Source organism: Hevea brasiliensis, chromosome 5 (genome assembly GCF_030052815.1).
Source record: "Hevea brasiliensis isolate MT/VB/25A 57/8 chromosome 5, ASM3005281v1, whole genome shotgun sequence".
In the NCBI taxonomy this organism is placed as follows: Eukaryota; Viridiplantae; Streptophyta; class Magnoliopsida; order Malpighiales; family Euphorbiaceae; genus Hevea; species Hevea brasiliensis.
The window spans coordinates 107,876,689-107,901,573 of NC_079497.1; the positions used below are offsets into that span (position 1 = coordinate 107,876,689).

Consider the following 24,885-nt stretch of genomic DNA (forward strand, 5'->3'; position numbering starts at 1 on the left):
TTATTATTATAGAGGGTGATAAGTGGTATATAATATTTTTACATAAATAAATTTATAAAAAATAATATAAATAATTTTTAAATATTATATTTAATCATACAAATTTTAATTTTTAAAGATTAAATTTTAAAAAAAATAATTTAAATTATAAATAATATTGATAATTAAAAGAAAAATAAAAAAATTAAATAATAATTATTATAAAAAAAATATAAAAAAAATTATTAATAAATATATATATATATATATATATTTCAGCATCCTGAACCCAAGTCCAGACCCGATTATCAGTTGAAACGGTTAGATGTTGACCCGAAGAACAACAAATAGGAGCGTCGTATCATTGATATAAGAATATGAGTGGCAGTTATAATTAGCAATCGAAAAGGAAATCGCAGAAGAAAATTTAAAGTTAACGCTATGAAATGAGACCTAAGATTGTCGCAGAGGTGAGCTCCCGATCTTCACTTTCCTTCTTCACCCTTCAATCTCAATGCTTAGCGTTAGGGTTTCTTAATTGTAACTCTTTTTTTTACCCCTTTTGGTTGTTTGGTTTCTGGTAAAATGCGGCAAAAGAAATGAAATGAAAAGTTTGAATCTCTCTTTTTTCGCTTAGAGAAACGAATTGTCACAAATGATTGAGCGAAGGCTCCGCTTAGCTCTGTTAATTACTACTGTTTGACTTGCTTGGTGATTTTCTTTTTTCCTTTTTCTCTTTTTGGAAAAATCACTAACCCTTTTTTTTTATCGCTCTCTCTACTCTAAACAATCAAACAGAGACTGTGAGAGTTTTTGTTTTCGGCGGAAATTTTCTGTTACTGCACTTATTTGCTGCGTGTTGATGTGTTAATGTTTTGGCGCCTTGAAATTATAAACCAAGAAAATGCAGGAAGGAAAAAAAAAATTTTTATTCGTGTTTAATTGGAATATATGTAGTTCTGTTTTGTAACTCTGTTAAGTTGACATCATAATTCGTTTTTGCATCTTGAAGTGGTGAAATGTGGTTTGATTTGATCCATTCCTGACTATGAGGTGGCTGAATATGAACTAACTTAAAAAGTAGAATTGAAATGCCAGCTGAGGATGAACAAGATAGGAGATTCTTCTAACTTTTTGATATATTTGGTCTGTTAGACTTATTATCTTTGGCTAAATTAACCTGAAAATGTGGTCATACATAATTAGTTGGAAAACAGACAATATCAGGTTTCCTTATGAGTTTTCATGTAGCTTTTGTGATGCTTCGGTTATACCTTTCGTTTTTATTGGTCTACAGGCAGGATTGCCTACTAGAGTGGGGCAATGGTGGGAAAGCATTCCGTTTCTAACGTCTGCAGTGGTGATTGTTTGTGGGACTATCTACTTGGTTTGCCTCTTCATCGGATATGACTCCTTTTATGAAATATGCTTCTTGCCATCTGCTGTTATCTCACGATTTCAAGGTAAATTCACATCTAATGATGCATATTGATATACAATTATAAGGAAAGTAATATTAGAAAATCTTTCATATGAGGATACGTTCCCCACAATGGATTTGTGCTTTGTTTTATTTTCTTTCCTTTTGCCCCCTTTTTGGTTTAGCCTGAAATCTTGGTTGGAATATAAACCATGAGATTTAGATAAACATTATCTAAACTAAGCGTTTAGTTTCAAGCCACACTTAATTAAGACTTTAGGCCGGTATGGCCCTATTAGAAACCTTCTACGTCAGATTACATGGATATATGGTCGTGTTTTAAATTATTCAATGAAGGGATCAGATCCTTTCGTTTCATCGCTTGTGCTTGTATGTCTTCATAACTCATGCTAGGCTTCAAACCATGAACTTAATTCTTTTGGTGTGCAGTTTACAGGATTTATACATCCATTATTTTTCATGGTTCATTGCTTCATGTGCTGTTCAACATGCTGGCTTTGGTGCCTTTGGGTTCTGAACTCGAGAGAATCAAAACAACTTTTAGTGGCGAAATAAATTCTCCACTAATAATCAAAATTTTCCCACTAAAAATTATATTAATGGGAAAAAAATCACTAGCAATATCTGCTCCGCAAAAAAATATTTAAAATTTGTAACAAAATTTTCATACCAATTTGCATTTAATCTTGATATTATAAATTACAATGAATTTGTACCAATTTGCATTTAATCTTGATATTATAAATTGCAATAAATTCTCTATATTATTGAGAAAAATAATATATATACATATATTTGATGGTTTTCTAATTCCACTTTCCACAATAAATGGATTAAACATCAAATTCTCAGAAATTGAATGGGTAAATGGATGCTTGAGATAATGAACAACAGGAGAAAGAATTGAAAGGATGATTAGTCACATCATCTTCCTGAGAGTTGAACGTATGAAAGGCTTCAATAAACCCCTCTGCTTTAAGTCCTAAGTCTGATAGAATGCAGCAGAAAGCTTTCCTACATAGCTGAAATGGTATGAATGTCATACTCTAGCTTGATAATAATTATAAATCCTGGCATCATGATTTACGGAAGTCACTTTCTTGTAAATTTGTGTAGGGTTAACTCATTCACCATAAAGGTCTTCAGATGTAAGCATCTCTAAAACACACCTACCAAATTGAGTAAACATCAACAAGCTTGTTATAATCCCATTCATATAATTCTGGTGCCATGAATTCTGGAGTGCCTAACAAATGCTGCTGCAAGTTGAGAAATAATATAATTAGCTAAAATGGACATAATTGTTTATATGTTTCAATGAGTAATTAACGAGTGCCTATGACACTGTGCTAATTGAGAACCTTTTTGGATTGCTGCAAGGCCTAGATCACCAATCTTGACTAGTCCAAGATGGCCATCGACAAAGATCATTTTCCAATTATTCCAAGAATTTATGATGCACAAAAAAAGAAAGTGAAAGTGAAAGTCAGAGTTTGTCAATCAAGTGGATAAAGAAATTCAACTAAAATTGTTTAAACTCGTGTAGTAGACAGTCTAAAACACATTGTACCTTTCAGTTGCAGGCTATTTGGCTTGAAGTATCTCTGAAATTAATCTTTCTTGCGGCCTTGAGGAGTGCTGAAACAACAGTTTTGAATTATGCACAAACTACTAATGTCGCCCTTATGACTAAAGTGACATTATTTCTTAGCTCCTTTGCAATCTAAAGATTATTTGTGATGACAGATGCATTTTACAACACCACCACATGGCACATACGGGTGTGTGCATCAACTGTCAACACTGCCATATAGCACTAGAATAAATAAAAAATATGTTAGAGATGATTCAGTGAAGCAAGAACATACCACTGGCAAATAATTCATCACACCCATATTAGATGAAGTAATTCACGGTCAAGCATTAGGCACTTCAAAGTGATTTTTGCAAGTTTATACATGCAATCTAATATCCTTTTACCAATTGAATTGTTTGGACCGAATTAGAAATTCTTTCCGCAAGAGCAGTTGTTCCTAATGTTCCAAACCATCAAAGACTCGGACCAACAAACTGATAAAGAGCTTATACATAACTGAAGGCAGGTTGTACATTGCTTTCGTATCCCACCAATGGGTAATATTCAAAATAATTGCAGATTAATTAATTAATGTGAAGGGGCAATGGGGAGAGAGATCAGAACAGTTAATTACAAGTCTCAAAAAATTCAATGGATAAACCATTCCACTAATGTGAAGGTTGTCACACCAATCATACAAAACTCATTAGAACTAACATACATTTTCACAACCAATAATTTTCGTGTCACATACATTTTCAAATAAATTTTTGTTTTCTTTTTCTATAGCTTAAAAATTAAAAGAAAACTAATAACGTCTGAAGCTGACATTAAATTTATCATCATTCAAGAAACGAAGTACTTTCCATGGAGGAGAGGTCCAAACTGCTAACTCTTGAATTTGCAAACCATGACTCTGCTTTGCAAGAGAATCTGCACAGAAATTTTGTTCTCGATAGACATGGGATAAACAACAATGCCAATTCATCTTCATAAGTCTTCGACAGTCTTGGATTAAAGCAGCTAAAGGATGAAAGAATATATCTTCCTCATTGTTAATCAATTTAATCGCCTTTAAACAGTCTGATTCTACAATTACTTGGCGAAACCCATTCAACCAAGCTAGTTGAAGTCCAAATGAAATCCCAATTAATTCTGCAGCTATAACAGAAGTTTCACCAATGTTAAAGCCGAACCCTAGCAACCAATTTGATGAAGAATCTCACAAAAGACCACCAGCAATTGCATCACCTGGATTGACTAAACAACTTCCATCCACGTTTAACTTAACCCATCCTTCAGGAGGAGGGTGCCAGGCATAATCACAAACTATATTTGGAATGTAAGGAGCATTTGGCTGGAAATTGAAATCCTGGAAATCGATTTGCCAGAAGCATTGAGAAATCGCTGTTTGAATTTGAAAAAAGTCCATTAATTCTGTATCTGTTGGATTACAATAAAAATAATTTTAATAATATGTTAGAGTAATCTATATATAAAAATTAAATAGAAATAGAGGATCAATATACATATTTCAATAAAAATTATTGTTGCTTAATTAAAGATCTTGCAAAAAAACTATGTAAAATAAATCTGAATAGATTATAATAATCCTAAACATAATGTGAATCATAAACATAAGATTTAACCATCATCCTAATAATGGATCTTAAACAAATATATTCTCACAAATCTAGAAAGCGTACCTGATGCTGAGTTTAATTGAGCTATGCTAATAATTGAGAGAGACCCTTTGATTTAATAAACTGATTTCTCCCTCTTGACCCTTCTTTATTCACACACGAGAATTTAGCGATGGAAAACTTTCTTGAGATGACCCTATTATCTCTGATTTTATGTAAAAAAAATGTGCGTGACCTTATGGGTAGAGAGAGAACCGGCTTATATATATATATATATATTCAAGACTTAATCTGATACGTTCATTAACTATCCTTATATAATTAGAATTATGATTTACTTTAATTAGAGTAATCCTTGTACAATTAGGATTTGTATTAATTAAAATAAATATCAATTAATATTGGGCCACATTAAAAAAAATTAATTTTGACCCATATATAATATTAATTATGGAATAAAATCTTGACACAATTATTAAGTGATATAAACTTTAATAACATAAACATTAGGTATGCATAAAATAAATAAATTATTTTCATAATGTACTTCATAATTACTTTTCTATAATAAATTACTAAGTGTGAATTATGACGGTTGTACATTATTTAATCACGTACTCCCTTTCATACACTACAACACTACTAAAGTAGGCATATATATATATATATATATATATATATATATATATATATATATATATATATATATATATATATTTCAGCGTCCTGGACCCAAGTCCAGACCCGATTATCAGTTGAAACGGTTAGATCTTGACCCGAAGAACAACAAGCAGGAGCATCGTATCATTGATATAAGAATATGAGTGGCAGTTATAATTGGCAATCGAAAAGGAAATCGCAGCAGAAAATTTAAAGTTAACGCTAAGAAATGAGACCTAACATTGTCGCAGAGGTGAGCTCCCGATCTTCACTTTCCTTCTTCACCCTTCAATCTCAATGCTTAGCGTTAGGGTTTCTTAATTGTAACTCTTTTTTTTACCCCTTTTGGTTGTTTGGTTTCTGGTAAAATGCGGCAAAAGAAATGAAATGAAAAGTTTGAATCTCTCTTTTTTCGCTTAGAGAAACGAATTGTCACAAATGATTGAGCGAAGGCTCCGCTTAGCTCTGTTAATTACTACTGTTTGACTTGCTTGGTGATTTTCTTTTTTCCTTTTTCTCTTTTTGGAAAAATCACTAACCCTTTTTTTATCGCTCTCTCTACTCTAAACAATCAAACAGAGACTGTGAGAGTTTTTGTTTTCGGCGGAAATTTTCTGTTACTGCACTTATTTGCTGCGTGTTGATGTGTTAATGTTTTGTCGCCTTGAAATTATAAACCAAGAAAATGCAGGAAGGAAAAAAAAAAAATTTTTTTTATTCGTGTTTAATTGGAATATATGTAGATCTGTTTTGTAACTCTGTTAAGTTGACATCATAATTCGTTTTTGCATCTTGAAGTGGTGAAATGTGGTTTGATTTGATCCATTCCTGACTATGAGGTGGCTGAATATGAACTAACTTAAAAGTAGAATTGAAATGCCAGCTGAGGATGAACAAGATAGGAGATTCTTCTAACTTTTTGATATATTTGGTCTGTTAGACTTATTATCTTTGGCTAAATGAACCTGAAAATGTGGTCATACATAATTAGTTGGAAAACAGACAATATCAGGTTTCCTTATGAGTTTTCATGTAGCTTTTGTTATGCTTCGGTTATATCTTTCGTTTTAATTGGTCTACAGGCAGGATTGCCTACTAGAGTGGGGCAATGGTGGGAAAGCATTCCGTTTCTAACTTCTGCAGTGGTGATTGTTTGTGGGACTATCTACTTGGTTTGCCTCTTCATCGGATATGACTCCTTTTATGAAATATGCTTCTTGCCATCTGCTGTTATCTCACGATTTCAAGGTAAATTCACATCTAATGATGCATATTGATATACAATTATAAGGAAAGTAATATTAGAAAATCTTTCATATGAGGATACGTTCCCCACAATGGATTTGTGCTTTATTATATTTTCTTTCCTTTTGCCCCCTTTTTGGTTTAGCCTGAAATCTTGGTTGGAATATAAACCATGAGATTTAGATAAACATTATCTAAACTAAGCGTTTAGTTTCAAGCCACACTTAATTAAGACTTTAGGCAGGTATGGCCCTATTAGAAACCTTCTAAGTCAGATTGCATGGATATATGGTCGTGTTTTAAATTATTCAATGAAGGGATCAGATCCTTTCGTTTCATCGCTTGTGCTTGTATGTCTTCATAACTCATGCTAGGCTTCAAACCATGAACTTAATTCTTTTGGTGTGCAGTTTACAGGATTTATACATCCATTATTTTTCATGGTTCATTGCTTCATGTGCTGTTCAACATGCTTGCTTTGGTGCCTTTGGGTTCTGAACTCGAGAGAATCATGGGATCTATCCGCTTGCTATACTTGACGATTTTGTTGGCTACAAGCAATGCTATATTTCATCTTCTAATAGCATTGTTGGTAGCTCATAATCCTTTTCGTCCAAATCAGTATCTCATGGATGAGTGTGCAATAGGCTTCTCCGGAATCTTATTTTCCATGATTGTGATAGAGACAAGCTTGAGTGGAGTTCAGTCAAGGAGGTTTGTCTTTACTAGTTCTTGCAATGAAATTATGTACCCCGTTCTTTTGCTGTTATCCTTGTTATTTAATTTTGCAAACATTGGCTAATATTTTCTCCAACTTGTGGCTGCAAGCCTGAACATGCATAGATGTATATATATATATATATATATATATATATATATATATATATATATGAGATCTCTTTTGATATCTTTTACTGTCTAAGTAAGAAGTATAACGAATTTTTGTGTTTTTTCTGTGTATTACTTTGATATATTTCTTCAAATGTACATGAGGAAATCCTTCTTCATTATCAGTTTATTTTTATGTTTGGGCTGTATACTCCTTTAATTGAGTTGTAACTTCTTTTCTTTTGCAGTGTGTTTGGTCTCTTTAATGTTCCTGCTAAGTGGTAAATACTGTAACTTCTCCAACGATACATACACAAGCACAAAAACATTCTGTATGCTTGATTTTGTATGCTTGATTATCTTATTCTTCTGCATTTACTTGAAGCTGTAGCATCTTTAGTTGAAATATGTGTTTCAGGTATGCGTTTATTTTATTGATAGTATTCCAGCTTCTTATGACGAATGTCTCTTTACTTGGACATCTATGTGGCATCTTGTCAGGATTTGCATGTATGTAATCCCCATTTCCATTTAAAAATTTATCGTTTTTCCCCTTTGCATTTTGTTTTACTTTATAAACTCCATCAATTCAAAATTTGTCTTTATATTTTCAGATACCTATGGCTTATTCAACGTCTTGATGCCTGGAACAACTTTCTATTCTGCCATTGAGGCCTCCTCTTTGCTTGTAAGTACATTGGCATGACTGGCTTGTGACATTGATTTTCCTTTTCTTGTTTGTTTATCGGATGGCTTCTGCATGTTTGGCTATTTAATTGACTTTGGATTTACACTTCTTAGTAGATGCAGCAATTTCTAACCCAACCCAAAAACCCACCCAATAAAGGCACATGAGCCCACACTAAACTTGAAATTTTAGGGTTGAACCCCAGTAATCTGAGTAACCAAAATAATTTATTTTAAATTTTAAAAATTCAAAATTTTGAGAAAATTTTGAAAAAGAAAACAAAATAATATAAAAAAAATTCAGACCCAAAACAATTATAGAAATGATATTCCTTAAAACTGACCTTTAGGTAACCTAAGCCCACCAAAAACCTGAGCAACCAGAACCTGCATGCAAAGCAGCACCAAATTTTCCCCCCAAGCCCTCCCACCCTGATACCCTTTCCACCTTCACTTCTTAGTTTACTGATTTCTAAATTCCTGATTTGCCAGTGCTTTTTAGTTAGGCAACAACTAACACTATGTAAAATGATTCAATAAATTACAAGCATATATGTAACTCATCATGAAATAAATGTATATATCCTTTTGAATATTTGTGACTCACCAAATCCTTGAATCCCAACTACTTGAGGTTCACTAAGTCTAAAATTTTGCCCTAGTCACATCACCCAGAGAAAATTCTTTGTGCTCTTACGTCTTCTCTGACCATCATGGTAAATGCTCTCTTGTAACATTCTAAAGCCATGCTGATCAATTCAAATTCTAAGCCTTGGAGTTTCTATATCAAAATCCAGGCCTTTAATTGATCAATAGTTTCAGTTCTGCTTATCCAAGGCTTCCCAAAACGCCTACTTTAATGCTTCTGTTGCACTTTCTAGTTATATATAACATCATGTTCATCTGTTTGCATCAGCTATATCCTGTCTTTTGCCTGTGCATTTGGTGTATGTCATTTTATGTTTAGTCTATAATTCGGCCTGATCTGTTGATTTATGGTTTTCAGTCCTCTTGTGTGAGGCGGCCCAAATTTATTATGTGCACTGGTGGGAATCCGACAGGGTACATACCCACATATTCCAGCCAAAACACAACCTCCAGGTAAATTTGCTTTCTATAGCAAAAACTTTACTCCTGCAGGATGTGTAACTTGAGAAATTTATCTGAACAGTGGATTATTATCCGGAAATATATGGAGGAACTTGTCTTCATGGATGCCTCAGAGGGAAACATTTGCTCAGGTACCAAGTTATTTACTTTTGAAGGTTTTAGGATTTCGGGTTTAGGCTTGCATTGCACAATGTTGTACATGCTGTAATTCCAATTTCATGGTAGCATCTTTGCAAAGATGCAAATATGCGTGTCATTGGACAAACATTTTTTCTGTCTGTTGTGTGTGTAATCAGCAAGACATTGAAACATAGAAGGTTATCATGGCGTAGGATGGTTAGCATCAAATGTGCTGCATACTTGCTGTCTTTCTAATCCTTAAATCTTGTAGTGTAAAATGTTAGGTTGAAGTCATATTCAAGTTGATCTATTGTTGATAATGTGCAGTCTACACAAGACAGCAGGTTTCCCGGGAGGGGAAGGACTCTTGGTTCTACAGGCAGTCAAGTGATTCCTGCTGTCAATTCAGATTCGAATCTGCAGGCTAGACTCTTGGATAATAACAACTCAGACCATTCATCTAATTTGGCTGCAACGGGTACAGTAGAGAGGCTATCAGATGGAAGGTATCAGGAAGAGTTTTTTCATGCAGCTCGTAGATCATCTTAAAGACCAAAACCTGGCCTAGCCTTGGGAACTTGTGATTCTTGATTTTTGCTCCAATGGAATATAGATTTAACTGTTCCCAGGAAAAATATGAATGATCTTGATGTTTAATCATGGATCATTGGAAAAATTTTCAAGTGCACTTGTCAGCTAGCTTCAAATTATTAGCTGTGTAGTTCAATGTAACCCTTTTATGTAGTAATCTAGGCTGAGTGATTTAAATTAGCTGTGGTCTTTAATCTTTTTGCTACAGGTAATTCAAGCATTGGAGAATCTAGAATGTAACAGATGCAAAAATTATAGATATTTTTCAATGATATATACACATTTAAACATATATGCATGAGCATCAATGCAGATACATGCATTTTTCTATTCTGGAATCCAACATTTATGTCTCACCAAAGTTCTCTGAGGAAGGCTGTTCACTTGTAATGCGTTCAATGTTAAATATCATTGATAGCATTGTATCATGTTCACTTTTTTGCCCTCTTTCTCCTTCCTGCAAGTGAAAAGTCATTTCTCTTTTGTTCTTGGAATGCAGGAGGTCAGCAGTAGATAATACAGTTGCAGCAGCTCCAGAAGGCCTTACACGCCATCAGGTTTAAGAATCAGATTTTGCTTACTACATTCTTGATTTTGGTTCAGGTCTAACATTTGTGGTTCTATGGTCTACTGGATTCAGGATTCAGTTGCTTCTGATGAACAAATCCAAAAACTTGTATCTATGGGTTTTGAGAAGGTAAAAAGACTGCAACTATTTTCATTTATCCCCCACCAAATAGAAAATGAAGTACTTGAAGAGATTTAAGGTCAATTATATTTGGAACGCAATTGAAATGACTTCTCATGCAAAATTTAGCATATTCATAGTAGATAGATAGAGATGCTAGGGTTAATACAGAACAATAAAAGGCTAGGAAGGAAAGGTTGTTATAGTTCATTTGCCGATGCAAGTGCCTTTTCATTGTTTCAGACACAAGTTGAAGTTGCACTGGCAGCTGCTGATGGGGATCTTAATGTAGCAGTTGAAATTCTTATGAGCCAGCAGGTGTGTATTTAAGAGTTGTCATTTTACGTGTCCAGAGTTTTTAGTTGTGTCAGTTCTAACGAGGGAATTGATTTGCAGGGATAAATTGCAAAATAACCTAATAATTGACTCATCAGGCATGGATCTCTCCAAGAACTCTGTTCAACTTTTCTAGTTCCATCTTGCTTTGTTGCCACCTATCTGAAGTCTCTTACGTGGATACACTGCATTGATAGCATTTTCAACAAAAGTAGGTAGAAAGAGGAGAACATTTTGGGCACGAACCGGTGATTAACTTCTGTTGAAAGAAGGGACTAGACTGGTAAAATGTTGTCAACAAAGTGGAAAGGGACTGCTGTTGTACTGATACAAGATTCAATTCCGTATAACAATTTCTTTATGGCTGTACAAACGTTTAATATTCTGTACATGTATAGAAATTCTTCTTGAAATAGTTGGTCGATTGTCGCTAGCACTGCAAATGGGAAAAGCTGCCGCTTGAAATCCCATCGATGTCGTTCAAGTGGTATCGAATCCAAATTATCTGCTCCATTGATATTATAATTTTAATTCTGCATGGAAACTTGCTTTCTTGATTTTTCCACAATATTTGTGCATCTCCCAACATCTGAAATTCTTCCCTTGCGATCTCATACTTGGTTCAAGTCGGGATTTGCGAAACCATAAGATCACCAATGGAAGAACAATGTTTGAATTTTAGAAAATTCAATAAAGATCAAGGGATGCAGAATTTGATCCCACAAATTCTCATTCTATTGTAATTAGAATGCACATGAAAAGATCTGTATAATAAATTCAGAACTCACAACCAGGTTAAATTAAGTAAAAGATTAGTTATTGAAATTAAAGATTTAAAATAAAACTTGAAATTTATAGCTGTTTCATATAACTACAAATTGCATAAAAAGTAAAAAAAGAACTCATTATTATTCCTTTTTTTCCTCTTCTTCCCCCTCTTATTTTCCGAGTAAAAGAGAGTTGTGCTTGTAGTTTCCGATCTTCCAAATCCTCGTAAAGTGAGGCTCTCTCCAAATGGTTGGATCTATAAATTACTTGATCAATTCATAATTGTAATAGACCCACTTGGATTTTAAGGGTTACATGTTATATATATATTTTTGAGATATTAAATTAAATAAATAAAATTTATAATTTTTATAATTATTAAAATTTAAAATTATAGATTAATAAAAAAAATATTTTTATATAAATTATTAATTAAAATATATAAAATTAAATAAATTTAAAAATATTAAAATAATAATAAAATTTTAAAATAATATAAAATAAATTAAGGTAATTTCAAAAAAAAAAGCTAAGGTTTCCAACTTTCTAGTTTCCTTTGTGATGAAATTCTATGTACTTTTTTTCTTTAACTCCTTTGAACTGAATTTGTCTCTCTAATTCACTCTCGTGATTTTTCAATCTGCCTACACACTATCTAGGTTCCTAGTATACATCAGAAGGATCATATCATGATCAATTGTTTAGCATGATGCCTTCAGAAATCACAAGCCCAAGAACACAAAGGCTTTTCTGAGTATCATGCCCAAAACTAGCATAGTTTCTTCTACTTTGCTTTTTACATATCACTACAGTATAGTATTCTTCATCATAGTTAAGGCATACAACTCAGCTACTTAATATCTCAATCTCCATTGGAGCAAGATAGGTCACATGAAAAATTAGCAAAGAACATGAATATAATCTTCATCTTAATGGACTAAATACTGTGATGTCCTTTATCTCTGTTTATTTCTGTAGCCATCAAGTATCAGTTTCTGCTTCCACCAAGAAACATCTCTCCTTCACAACCTAGATCAAAGAAAGTCCAGTTGAATATATTTAAGACAAAGCATGATTTGTTAAACCACCGGATAGAGATTTGAAGCATACTTATTTTAGCGAGGTATTTATAAAGTGATTGTTTTGGTTATTTGTTTTCTGATTGAGGTTATTTTATAATGCTCAATCAAGCATTCTTTTGGAATTTGCTTTGAAGTTAATATTTGATTGAATTAAGTTGAATTTTCAGGCAATTGATTTCTTCTATTCCTTTTATTCTCTTTTAGATGGTGACTTTGATATAACCATACAATTATAACCGTAAAGTTACTCCATTTATAACCTGAAAGTCACAAATTCAGGCCACAGAAACAGTCTCTTATAAGGCTGCATGCATCAAATCTTTCCCAAAGCCCACAAAAGTGTGGGATATTTCATGCACTATATCACCCTATTCAGATGATTCTCTTTTCCCACTACTTTCATTTCATTTATAGAACAATAAAAATGCACATTCTACATAATTGCTTGCTACTAGTTCAGTTTACCATAATAAGTGACCAGGTTTAAATAGACTATAGAAACCTAGTGTCCCAAATACTCAAATATGTCTATAAGCCAAAGTACTTTCCAAATTGCTTCCAAACACCATTGAATTGAACAAGCATCTGATTGGCTCGAAGACAGTTATCATTGGCTTCTTTGTTTTCCTCTTCCAAGCTTCTCCACTCTCCCAAAGCTCTAGATGCTTCTTGATTGGTCTTTTCCAATTTCAATGCAACCGAGTTCCTTTGAAGAAGAAGCTCCTCTTTTTTGGTGATTAAAAGTTGGATCTGAACATCTACTTCAGCTGCTGCTTCTTCAAGTTTAGAGAATTCAGCTTCTAAGGAACGGAGTTGCTCTTGGTTTTGATCCAATATTGTATCAAGAATTTTTGTTTTCTCTAGAACAGATGTCCTTCGGACTGTAGCAGCCTCTGCCAATGTTATAGCATCTGGAACATTCTCTTTGAACTGTGCCAAGCGAGAAATTAGGTCCTCTAGGGTTGATTTCTCAAGTGGATTAGAAGTGTGCTGGATAAGTGTGAGAGCAGTTCTCTCAACATTGTCAAAGGCGTTGGCATGGTATATATCCTCCAATGACATATTAAGGAAAGCTGCCATTATTTTCCTTTGTTGCTGAAAAGGATCAGAGCCAAGAACTAGACTGGAGGTGCAACTTTCATTATTTAATTGAGAGTTCAAAGTCTTAACCCTACTAGATAGCTCAGCAAGCAAGTTCCTAGACACAACAATTTGCACATTTGAAGAATTTTGAGCCGATATTGATGATCCTGTTGTGTTGGAGGGAACAGCATTTAGAGGAGTTGGAGCCTGAAATCAAGAAATCATTCTTAGCATTAGATGCCTTGAAAATTCATGAAAATTTCAAAGCGATGAAATAAGGGAAGAATATCACCATCGGACGCATTCTAATTTGGGGAAAAATTAGACGAGATCTTTTGCTAGTCTCTCGGCCACTTATAGTAGTTTGTAGTCCTCCAGCCTCCATCAATGGTTCAAATGTAGTAATTGTAGAAGGGATTATTTGTTTACTTGAAGCTTTTTCTTGTAGAGGAGAGACCTCAAGTATTGGACTGCTAACTATTTCGTTTGGTGATTTTGTTTCTTCTTTTCTTGTGGGAGATAGAGTATCCTCAAGAGTTGGTGTGATTGTCATTTTATGCAACGCTTGTTTCTGTAAACAAAAGTGAATCTTGGAACTGAAAATTGAATAGATAACACATTTAACAAAATCATGTGTAAAGTTACCTATCCTCATGCTGATGGAGATAACCGATAGTTCTTACAGACACCACAAACAACTCGAGGATATTTAATGTTATTTTCCAACCCTAACTGAATTTGAGTAATAGAAGCACTTTATGCAATGTTTGAATGGAAGAATTTCAATGAGGTGATTTCTACATGATTTTAGGTTAAATTTTAAATTGTTTGTGCAATAGGCAAACACTCCACCTAGAAGTCAAAGCTTACAGGTGAGGACCGAGAATAGTTTACATCCCCTAACACACATAATAAGTTGAAAGTTGTATATGCTGTCACCACTAAATAAAATAACTTTCTGTAACTATGTTTGGGTTTTTTTTTTTTTTATATAGATTCTGCACCTATGTTGATCCACAAGAAAAAAAAAAAAAACAGATAACAAAAGTTAAAGATCATCAAGGGTGCAGAATCAAGGTCACAATGGATATGGCTTGTCTCAACTTGGAGCAAGCTCAAAATAAGAATGCAACTTACAAAAATCTTCTGGTGCGAATTGTGTCTTGATATTGTATCTGATTCTGCCTCAGGAACTATTGTTGTTTTCACAACTTCAGATAGATCAGCTAGCATTTCTTCCTTTTTGAGAATCAATACAAAACAAAGCCAATAACAAATTATATCACTCTTAGGGGCACAAAATTTTGTCTAATTTTTCCATTTATCTCAGCAAGGCAAAGAATGAAATGGACACCATTGTTGGGGGAAAAAAATCTAACTAATAAAACTCCATTAATTGACCAAAATCCAATATCCCTAATAAGTTTTTATTATAACAGGCACGCAAATCTAAAGCATACAGTCACACGTTATGAATAAGAGAAAAATAACACAAGACTTATGTGATTCATTGAGAGAAGAATTTCACAAAAATACTCTCAAAGCGGATAAATCTCTCACCACACCACAGACCTCAGTTTTTATTCTAATCAGATGCAACAAGCAAAATTCATCCACATTTATTGAGGTGGGAGTTCAACTCACAGCATTTCCAGGTACAACCACCGATTCTGTTTCAATCACCTCCTTTATCTCCACAGCTTTTGCTTGTCCAGATTGTTGTTCTTCTGTTGCAGCATCAACCTAAAAGAAAATCAATTACAAATATACATAACAGCTAGAAGAGGCATTGATCTTCTCTCTCAGCAAAAGAATGCAATCAAATCAGGTCTGTTTATCATGTATTGGCCATGCCATTTCAATGTTGATGCGAAAAAGACGCTAAAAATTTCAAATTTAGATGACAATGAACATAAAGCAGCAAAATTATTCCACTTTCATATCAAAACAATCAAACGAAGCTATAAAGTTCCAGAGTACTGAGAAACAAAAGGCACAATCTTTTTTGCTAGTAAGTTGAATTAATGTCTAAAATTTCCCAAAATCCGTATAATTACTATAACTGTGAGAGAGAGAAATAAAGTAAGACGCTTACTCTGACTTTATTTCGCGCTTGAAATTCTAGGTTTTTGCTGCAGTTCTTCTTGTTCTTTTTCTTTCTCTTCTTTCTTCTCATGCAAGCTCGAGCTTCGATAATGTCTTTGAGGCATTCCAAGCCATGGAAATCTGAATGTTCAGCCGTCTTCTTCTTCTTGTCGTCACTCAATGCTTCACCATCTTCACTACTTGTAAGCAAAATTACAGTATCAGTATCGATCTCCATGTTGGGTTACCCCTCTCACTCAAATTTCTAATTTTTCCGCATTTTCCTTTCTTCGAAAAAGGAAGGCCGAGAACGACGAAAAGACTTGATCGTAACCGTTGAATATATTCATATAAAACTTATATCCAACGGTTATATTTTAAAATTTTCGGTGCTAGGCTTCTGAAGTTCTGACTCTGTCATCCAAGCAATACAAAAAGCTTCCCACGGAAGGTGACTTTTTACTGTTGATATAGCAATGCAAGCTCGAATATATAGGAAAATAAATTTAATAATTATTAAATAAAATATTTATATTTAAATTTATATATTTATTATATATAATTTAATTGATATTTATTAAACTTATTTTTATATCATATTAAATTTATTACGGTTTCAGATAAAATAAAATTTATTTATTAACATAAATTTACTATTAATTTTATAATATTTTTATAAAATAATTTCTTAAAATTAATTAATTACCAAAAAAAATTATAAAATTTTCTTACATAAAAAACAAATATATTTTTAAAAAATCTAATAAATAATGTTTAATAAACTTTAAACATATTCTTATAATTTTCTTATAAAATTTGCCACATATAATTTATCTATTAAATTTTTAAAACATTATATGTATTTTTGTACTTAAATTTTATTTTTTTTGTTAAATTAATAAATTTTTTATAATTAATCATTTTATAAAAAAAGTATTATTTTACAAAAATTTCATAGACTTTATTTGAAATAAATTATTTATAAAAAAAATTTAATTCTCAATAGCTATACTTTATTTTTATTTTTTTAAAGAAAAAATTTTTTAAATTAAAAAATTAAATTTTTTTGCTATACTTTATTTTTATTTTTTTAAAGAAAAAATTTTTTAAATTAAAAAAATAAATTTTTTTATTTAAAATATGAAAATTGACTGAAAAGATTTTTATTTTTTTGAAATAAAAGTTTTTAAATTAAAAATATTTAACTAAAAATAAATCAATTGAATTAAATTCTTGTATTACAAACAATGGAATAAAATGAATTATAAAACTTTGTCAACTTATTTTCTTTTCCATAGCAAAATAATTTTACTTTATAATAAAATTAAATAATAATAAAATACACCTTTCTGAAATATAGTGCAATTATTATAAACTTAATTTTATAAAAAATAAATTTAATAATTATTAAATTAAATATTTATTTAAATTTACATATAATTTTAATATAATATTTAATATAATAATAATTAAATTTACTTCCGTATACGATCAAACTTATATTAGAGGGATGTCCTTTCTCTATGGTTTTAAAGAGAGAAATTTTTTCTGAATTTTTATTTCTTTAGAGTTTTAAGTTTCATTTTATGTGCGGGTGGGTAACCTCTCAAACATGAGTCATGTATATATGATTTACCGTGTGCACATCAATTATGGATAATGATAATGTAACACTCTAAAATTTTAAATTTTATTATTTTATGAGCATTTTTTGTATTTTAATTTTATTTAAATTTTAAAAATTTTTTTGAGATTTTTCGAATTTTAAAAATCGGGTTCGATTTTCCGAAAATATAAACTTTGATGATTTTTAAAAATTAATTTAAAGACCACGTGGCAAAACTAAAAATATATTTGGAGTCTACGAATTTTTCTGAGTTTTTTGAAATTTTTTCGGAATTTTTGGACATCGTTTTCGATCCCAAGGCAGAGTAAAAAAATTTAAAATTTTGTATCCTGAATCGAACCGACCGAATCGAACCGGACCGGATCGAACCGGTCGAATCGGACTGGCCTTTTCTTTTTCTTCTTCCCTTCCCCGCGCGCGTCCGATCTCCTCCCCTTCTCTCTCTCTTTTCTCTCTCCTCCCTCCTACCCTTGCCGCGCCGCCACCTCCCCTGCCTCCCCACCTCGCCGTGCCTCTCACTCCCCTCCCACGGCCACCGAAAAATGGCTCCATAAGAGATGCGCAGCGAGCGCGCGACCGTTCACCTTACCGGCCAAAATCCAGCCGATCCGGCCACCAATCGGACCGGGTCTTGTGTCTAAATTCATCTACTCGTCGAGAGCTTTCCATAGATACCAAGAACACCGAAATCCATCGAGCGGTTTGTCCAATTTTTGCCCGGGAAGTTTTAGCCCATTTTGACTTTCGGGCTAGATTTCTCGCAAACCGTGAATCCCACGAGAAAACCGAGAGTACCAGAGCGCTCCACTCGTCGAGAGCTTCGCGGCGACATAAATTTCAAATTTTTCTGACACCGTTTTTCGGTAGGTCCCACGGAACTTCGCAGTGTCTTTCCGAGCATTAAATGAGCTTAGAAAATTCTGAAAAATTTATGTATTAACCCCCATATTGTGGGCTTCGTGTAGGTATCCCCAATTAGCGGAAATTCGACAGTTGACCAGGTCTGCAAATTTCGGGCCAGACAGACCCGTTACCTGAAAAGTCTCCGAATTGGACCGAGGTTTTGGCTACCCCCCATTGTCAGACGTCCCGAGCGTGTTCCCGAAGTCGGAATCGGCAAAGGTAAACCCGAACCTTGCTTTTTCGTAATTTTCTAATGCTTAAATAGGATTAAAAATTCATGAAATATTCGTGGTAGCTCAGAAAATTATGATTCTTTTTGAAATAGCCTAGTAATATTGCTAAGGACCGCGGGGCAAAGTTTTAGAATTTTTAGAGCTTGTTTAGGTAGTTTTTGCAAAAATGATCAATTATAAGGACTAAATTGAAATTTTACATATTGTGATGGATGACTGATTTGATGGGCCCAAGAGAGGCTGTGTGATGTGATTGAGTTGTGGATATATGGATTGTGAATATATAAGTGTGTTTTGAGCCATTTTGCAGGTTGGGTAGGTCCTAGGCATAGGGGAGACTCTGCCGGATTTTCGATACGACTTAGGACGTATTTGGTCTTTTCTTGATTGTATTGAGTCATTTATATTAAATAATTATAATATAATTGTCAGATGAGTCGGGACAGCCTTCTTCCTCCGCCCAGCCGCCACAGTAACCGTTGTCAAGTCTGTGAGTAAAATATTAATTTTAATTGTAATTTCACTATTATTATATGTTCAAGTATGCCCATGCATCACTTATATGCATATATCTATGTAGATAAACTTTAGGCACGATTTATATTGCATTCATAACTGTAAAAGTGCCATGTATGTTGTTGTGGTAATTTGGAGCAGTGTGCATGCGTTGGCGTGCGTGTGATGTGGTGTGGACTATGGATAGGAAGGGTAGTCACGGCTTGAGATCTTCGCTGGGACCCGATCCTTCGGGGGGTAGTCACGGCTTAAGTTCTTCGCTGGGACCCCCGATTTGGTTTATTAAGCGAAAGTCCGGCTTGAGTTCTTCACCGCACCAAAGTTGGATTTAAGAGAGCTGTATAGGGGATCAGCTCCCATATATTATGATTGATATCACTGGGTGTGTGAGTGCTCCAAATTACCTTTATGATGTTATGATGTGAAAATATTGTTGATGTTGCATTTCACTCTACAGGGTGCATTAGTTTTAGATAGTTATAGAGATTACGGTTAAAATTGATATTTTACTCTCTGAGTCGAACGCTCACTCTTGTTCAATATTTTTTTCAGGCCACAGGATGATATTTTTGAGATTAACCTGCTTTCTTCCTCGCAGGTCGATTATTAACGTTTGTATAAACTTGTTAAATCTTAGAATTTCCGCATGTGTTAGAAATGTTTATTTGATATGGGTCTGTAAACTAAATTATTATTTTGGACTTGTAAACTTAATATTCTATGCATGTTTGATGGATTGGATGCGGGAGCTGAGCTCCCATTTATTTTTATGCTGATGAGTATGTGGAGGGTGAGCTGAGCTCCCCAATTGAGTATTTATTGTGTTTACAGGTCGGGTGAGTCAAAAACTCCCCGTTGAAAGGTCCATTTTATGGCCGGACTCTGTCCAGTTGATTTCTTGAAATTAGGCCCAAATGGGCCTTAGAGTTGGGTTAAGTGAATAGTTAGGCTTACTACGGGTCTCGGGGGCTTTAGGCTAGCCCAGGTCCTAGTGCCGGTCCGGCCCTTAGGTTGGGTCGTGACAAATGTGGTATCAGAGCTTAGGCTCCAGATTCATAGGGAAAAATTGTCTAAGTGTTGGGAAGAGTCTACTAGTAGTCACATACGGAAAATAGGGTTCCTATTCGTCTTATATTGTCATCTTTGCTTCTAGTTACTGCTTCATATATTGTGTGTAAATATGAGTCAATAGAGCTGTGCAATGAGTAATTTTGAATTTTGTGGGCTAATGCTGCTGAATTTCAGGAAAATGCGTAGAGCTGCCACTGCACCAGAACCAGATGTGCCTGACGAAGTGTCAGCACAAGATGAGGCACCTGCCCCGAGGAGGCGGGGTAGGAGACCTAGAGCTGCTCAAGTAGAAGCGGTGCCAACGGTCGAGATCAGTCTTTCATGGCACAGGGTCCCATAGACCCCATGGCAGCTACTCTAGCTGGTTTGCAGAGGACCATCGATATGATGGCGCAGTATATGGTCCACCCTCCACAGCAGCAGCAGTCCACCGCACCAAGAGGGGAACCTTACAAACAGATAATCAATTTTAAGGTGCCTGGTACTTATGATGTGTCAGATGATGCATATCGGTTTTTGGATTCCTGCAGACAGGAAAAGTGCGATTGGTGATAGAAGACTTATAGAGTGTATGCAGCATGTCATGGGGCCTATGCCTAGACAATGGATGAACGACTACATATTACCTCGGATGGAGGGTTTGTCGTGGACTCAGTTTGTGGAACTGTTCATCAATCGGTTTGTGCCAGAAAGCTTCAGAGATCAGAAGCAGTGGGCCTTTGAGGCCTTAAGACAGAATGGCAGGTCTGTAGATGAATATGCTACAGAATTTTTGGAATTGAGCAGATATGCCCCTACAGCAGTAGCTACAAAAACTATGAAGGTTAAAAGATTCATAAAGGGGCTTGACAGAAGGTATGCGAACCTGGCCATGATGTATGATCAGTCTTTTGATGTGGTGGTTGATCGAGCAGCAGTTGAGATTAGCTATCTTTGTGGATGACATGAAGAGCAAAGAAAAATAGAGCAGAGGGTTCTACCGGTGTTCCCCAAATGGGTACTCCAGACAGTGGTGGCCAGAGTAATTACAGAGGAAAAAGTAGGAACAAGAAGAGTAGTTTTAGACACAAACCTCGAGGGTTCAGACTAGCATACGGATCCAGCAGTGGTCACAGTTCAGGGTACAGCAGTTCTGGGTCTAGTTCAGGATCCTCCTTGGCACTTTGTGCACAGTGTGGAAGAGGACATTCAGGACCTTGTTTGATGGGTTCAGGAGTATGCTTGTGTGTGGCCAACTGAGTCACTTTGCTAGGAATGCCCCATGTTCGGTGAGCCACGATGGGGTCACGAGTTACATTGCAAATGTTCCTCGCCATTGTATCCGGGTGCTTCGGCATGGCAGTGATCGATTTAGTGGCCAACAGGCCGAGGACAAGGGGACGTGGATTTGGAGGCGGTCAGAGGTAAAAGTCGATGTCGTGGTTACGCCACTCGTAGGGGTCAAGCTCGGGTTTTCACCCTGACCCACCAAGATGCTCAAGCTTCAAATGCAGTTGTGGCAGGTATTCTTCTGGTCTGTTCCTATGAGGCTCGTGTTTTAATAGATCCGGGTGCTACGCACTCATTTGTCTCCCCTGTGTTTGCCATGAGGTTGGGTAGAAACCCTACAACCTTAGAATGTCCTTTGTCGGTAGCTACCCCACTTAGTGACAACATAGATGTAGATATGATTTTTCTGGGTAGCCCAGTAGTAGTGGATGGAAATATCCTCCCAGCAGACTTGGTTACTCTACCAGTAATGGATTTTGATGTAATTTTGGGATGGATTAGTTGGCAACTCATTATGCCACTTTAGACTACAGAAACAAAAAGGTGCATTTCCACATACCTGGTGTGGAAGAGTTTAGCTTTGATGGTGACAGAAGCGTGGCTCCATATAACTTGGTGTCAGCAATTAGTGCTAGAAAAATGTTGAGGCGAGGATGCCAAGGTATTTAGCATTGGTGAGAGATACATCTGTAGAAGGTGTCAACATGGAAAATGTTCCTGTTGTCAGAGAATTCATGGATGTCTTCCCTGAAGAGCTTCCAGGGTTGCCACCAGAAAGGGGAATAGAGTTCTGCATTGATGTTGTTCCGGGTACAAACCCCATATCCATGCCACCTTACAGGATGGCCCCAGCAGAATTAAAAGAGTTAAAGGAGCAACTACAGAAGCTATTGGACAAAGGTTTCATACGTCCGAGCACTTCACCCTGGGGTGCTCCTGTTCTATTTGTGAGAAAGAAGGATGGGTCATTGAGGTTGTGCATTGACTGTAGACAGCTGAACAAGGTGACTGTGAAGAACAAGTATCCACTTTCTCGGATCGACGATGTGTTTGATCAGCTCCAAGGGGCTAGATTCTTTTCCAAGATAGACCTGCGATCAGGCTACCATCAGTTGAGAATCAGGAATCAGGACGTGTCCAAAACGGCATTCAGGACAAGATACAGTCATTATGAGTTCTTGGTGATGTCTTTTGGACTCACTAATGCACCAGCAGCCTTCATAGACTTGATGAACCGGGTGTTCAAGCCATTTTTGGACCGTTTTGTCATCGTATTCATAGATGACATTTTGGTATACTCTCGGACCGAGGAAGAACACGTGTGGCACTTGAGGATGGTGTTGCAGACGTTGAGGAGCACCGGTATATGCCAAATTTTCAAAATGTGAATTTTGGCTAGAAAGCATCTCATTCTTGGGACACGTGGTTTCTAGTGGCATTCAAGTGGATCCCAAAAATTGAAGTCAGAATCGATTGGCTTAGGCCTACAACAGTCACTGAGGTGCGAAGTTTTCTGGGTTTAGCTGGCTACTATAGGCGTTTTGTGCAAGATTTTTCCAAGATAGCGGCTCCCCTAACTAAATTAACTCGGAAGAATGTTCCATTCATTTGGACAAATGACTGTGAGAGGAGTTTCTAGAAGCTTAAGGAGTGTCTAACCACTGCCCCTGTGTTGACACTACCTATGAGTGGTGAAGGATACACTGTGTACTGTGACGCCTCCAGAGTTGGCCTAGGGTGTGTTTTGATGCAGAATGGAAAAGTAGTGGCTTATGCTTCAAGACAGCTGAAGAGGCATGAGCAGAACTACCCCACCCATGATTTGGAAATGGCGGCTGTAGTCTTTGCACTAAAAATCAGGAGACACTACCTGTATGGTGAAGTGTGCGAGATATACACCGACCACAAGAGTTTGAAGTACATCTTCCAACAGAGGGATTTAAACTTGAGACAGAGGAGATGGATGGAGCTTCTGAAAGACTATGATTGCACTATCCAGCACCACCCTGGGAAGGCCAATGTAATGGCAGATGCTTTGAGCAGGAAATCTTCTGGCAGTTTGGCACACATATTAGTGGAGAAGAGACCGTTGATTCAGGAGGTACATGAGTTGATGGATCAAGGTTTAATCCTAGATCTTTCAGATGAGGGGGTATTGCTGGCTTATTTTTCAGTGAGGCCAGACTTGAGAGACAGAGTTAGAGTTTCCCAGCACAGAGACCAACAATTGATGAAGATCATAGAAAGAGTACAGCAAGGTGAAGGTGGTGACTTTGGATTTGCCAATGATAGCGCCCTAGTGCAAGGTTCAAGGATATGTGTGCCCGATGTGGACAATCTCAGAAATGAAATCATGCAAGAGGCACACTATACACTGTACAGTGTCCACCCAGGTTCCACCAAGATGTACCATGATGTGAAAGATAACTACTGGTGGAATGGCATGAAGAGAGACATAGCAGACTTTGTGTCCAAGTGCTTGACTTGTCAGAAGGTGAAGTTTGAACACCAAAAACCGTCAGGGAAGCTGCAAGAGCTCCCTATCCCAGAATGGAAGTGGGAAATGATCACTATGGATTTTGTGACTGGGTTGCCTCGTACCACGCGAGGATATGATTCGATATGGATAATTGTGGACCGTCTAACCAAATCAGCTCACTTTTTGCCTGTGAAGACAACGTATTCGGTGGCACAGTACGCTCGACTCTACATTCGAGAAATAGTCAGATTGCATGGAGTTCCAGCTTCCATAATATCTGACAGAGGGCCCTAGTTCACTTTTCGGTTTTGGAGAAAGTTGCAGGAGGCACTTGGCACACAGTTGAACTTCAGTACGGCCTTCCACCCTCAGACAGACGGACAGTCCGAAAGGACAATCCAAACACTGGAAGACATGCTTCGCATGAGTGTTTTGGATTTTGGAGGTTAATGGGATGATCAGCTAGCTTTGGTGGAGTTTGCCTACAACAACAGTTACCAATCCAGTATAGGGATGGCACCCTATAAGGCACTATATGGAAGAAAGTGTAGGTCTCCTCTGTGTTGGACGGAAATGGGAGAAGCGAAGGTGCATGATGTAGACCTAGTGCAGTACACTTCAGAGGTAGTTCCTTTAATCAGGGAACGATTGAAAACAACTTTCAGTAGGCAGAAGAGTTATGCAGACCCCAGACAGAGGGATGTGAAGTTTGCAGTAGGCGACTATGTATTCCTGAAGGTTTCTCCGATGAAGGGAGTCATGAGATTTGGAAAGAAGGGCAAGTTGGCACCTCGGCATATCGGACCTTTTGAGGTTACGGATAGAGTTAGAGCAGTTGCCTACCGGTTGGAGTTACCACCCAACC

At 35.8% G+C, this 24,885-nt stretch overlaps 3 protein-coding genes across 5 annotated transcripts in view; 2 read left to right on the top strand and 1 right to left on the bottom strand.

The window, feature by feature from the left end:
• LOC131179960 (rhomboid-like protein 15) overlaps positions 1-2,230 on the top strand; it is an 87,140-nt gene extending 84,910 nt beyond the window's left edge. Inside the window, exons 1-3 of one of the 2 annotated variants that reach the window (XM_058147328.1) lie at positions 264-449; positions 1,277-1,442; positions 1,850-2,230. In XM_058147328.1, the coding sequence (XP_058003311.1) occupies positions 426-449; positions 1,277-1,442; positions 1,850-2,067 (408 nt within the window). In that variant the 5' untranslated portion in view covers positions 264-425 and the 3' untranslated portion in view covers positions 2,068-2,230. Of the gene's footprint in view, positions 1-263; positions 450-1,276; positions 1,443-1,849 lie in introns of those variants that run through there. The other variant, XM_058147329.1, reaches the window with a different exon arrangement.
• Positions 2,231-5,391: 3,161 nt separating this feature from the next.
• On the top strand, positions 5,392-11,448 carry LOC110666161 (rhomboid-like protein 15). Of its 2 annotated transcripts, XM_058147327.1 has the most exons (13): positions 5,392-5,552; positions 6,382-6,547; positions 6,955-7,258; positions 7,621-7,653; positions 7,791-7,882; positions 7,987-8,060; positions 9,066-9,160; positions 9,231-9,300; positions 9,617-9,795; positions 10,380-10,437; positions 10,521-10,577; positions 10,812-10,886; positions 10,965-11,448. In XM_058147327.1, the coding sequence occupies exons 1-13, from the start codon at positions 5,529-5,531 to the stop codon at positions 10,968-10,970; spliced, it is 1,233 nt and encodes a 410-aa protein (XP_058003310.1). In that variant the 5' UTR covers positions 5,392-5,528; the 3' UTR covers positions 10,971-11,448. The 2 variants fall into 2 exon arrangements, with proteins under 2 accessions (XP_058003310.1, XP_058003309.1); XM_058147326.1 differs by lacking the exon at positions 10,965-11,448 and having other exon boundaries at positions 10,812-10,913.
• Positions 11,449-13,125: 1,677 nt separating this feature from the next.
• On the bottom strand, positions 13,126-16,361 carry LOC110666162 (uncharacterized). The gene is made up of 5 exons (XM_021826560.2): positions 15,933-16,361; positions 15,482-15,580; positions 14,975-15,076; positions 14,130-14,408; positions 13,126-14,044 (listed from the first exon to the last, which is right to left on the bottom strand). The coding sequence occupies exons 1-5, from the start codon at positions 16,158-16,160 to the stop codon at positions 13,283-13,285; spliced, it is 1,470 nt and encodes a 489-aa protein (XP_021682252.2). The 5' UTR covers positions 16,161-16,361; the 3' UTR covers positions 13,126-13,282.
• Between the last annotated feature and the right edge of the window lie 8,524 nt (positions 16,362-24,885).

Excerpts from the sequence above, each read along its gene's own strand:
- LOC110666161 (XM_058147326.1), top strand. The coding sequence starts at position 5,529 with ATGAGACCTAACATTGTCGCAGAG. Across the intron at positions 7,259-7,620 it reads AGTGGAGTTCAGTCAAGGAG|TGTGTTTGGTCTCTTTAATG; the intron begins GTTTGTCTTTAC and ends TTTCTTTTGCAG. Across the intron at positions 10,578-10,811 it reads TATCTATGGGTTTTGAGAAG|ACACAAGTTGAAGTTGCACT; the intron begins GTAAAAAGACTG and ends TCATTGTTTCAG.
- LOC110666162 (XM_021826560.2), bottom strand. The coding sequence starts at position 16,160 with ATGGAGATCGATACTGATACTGTAATTTTGCTTACAAGTAGTGAAGAT. Across the intron at positions 15,077-15,481 it reads TGGTTGTACCTGGAAATGCT|GAAGAAATGCTAGCTGATCT; the intron begins GTGAGTTGAACT and ends ATTCTCAAAAAG. Across the intron at positions 14,409-14,974 it reads ATTCGCACCAGAAGATTTTT|AAACAAGCGTTGCATAAAAT; the intron begins GTAAGTTGCATT and ends TTTTGTTTACAG.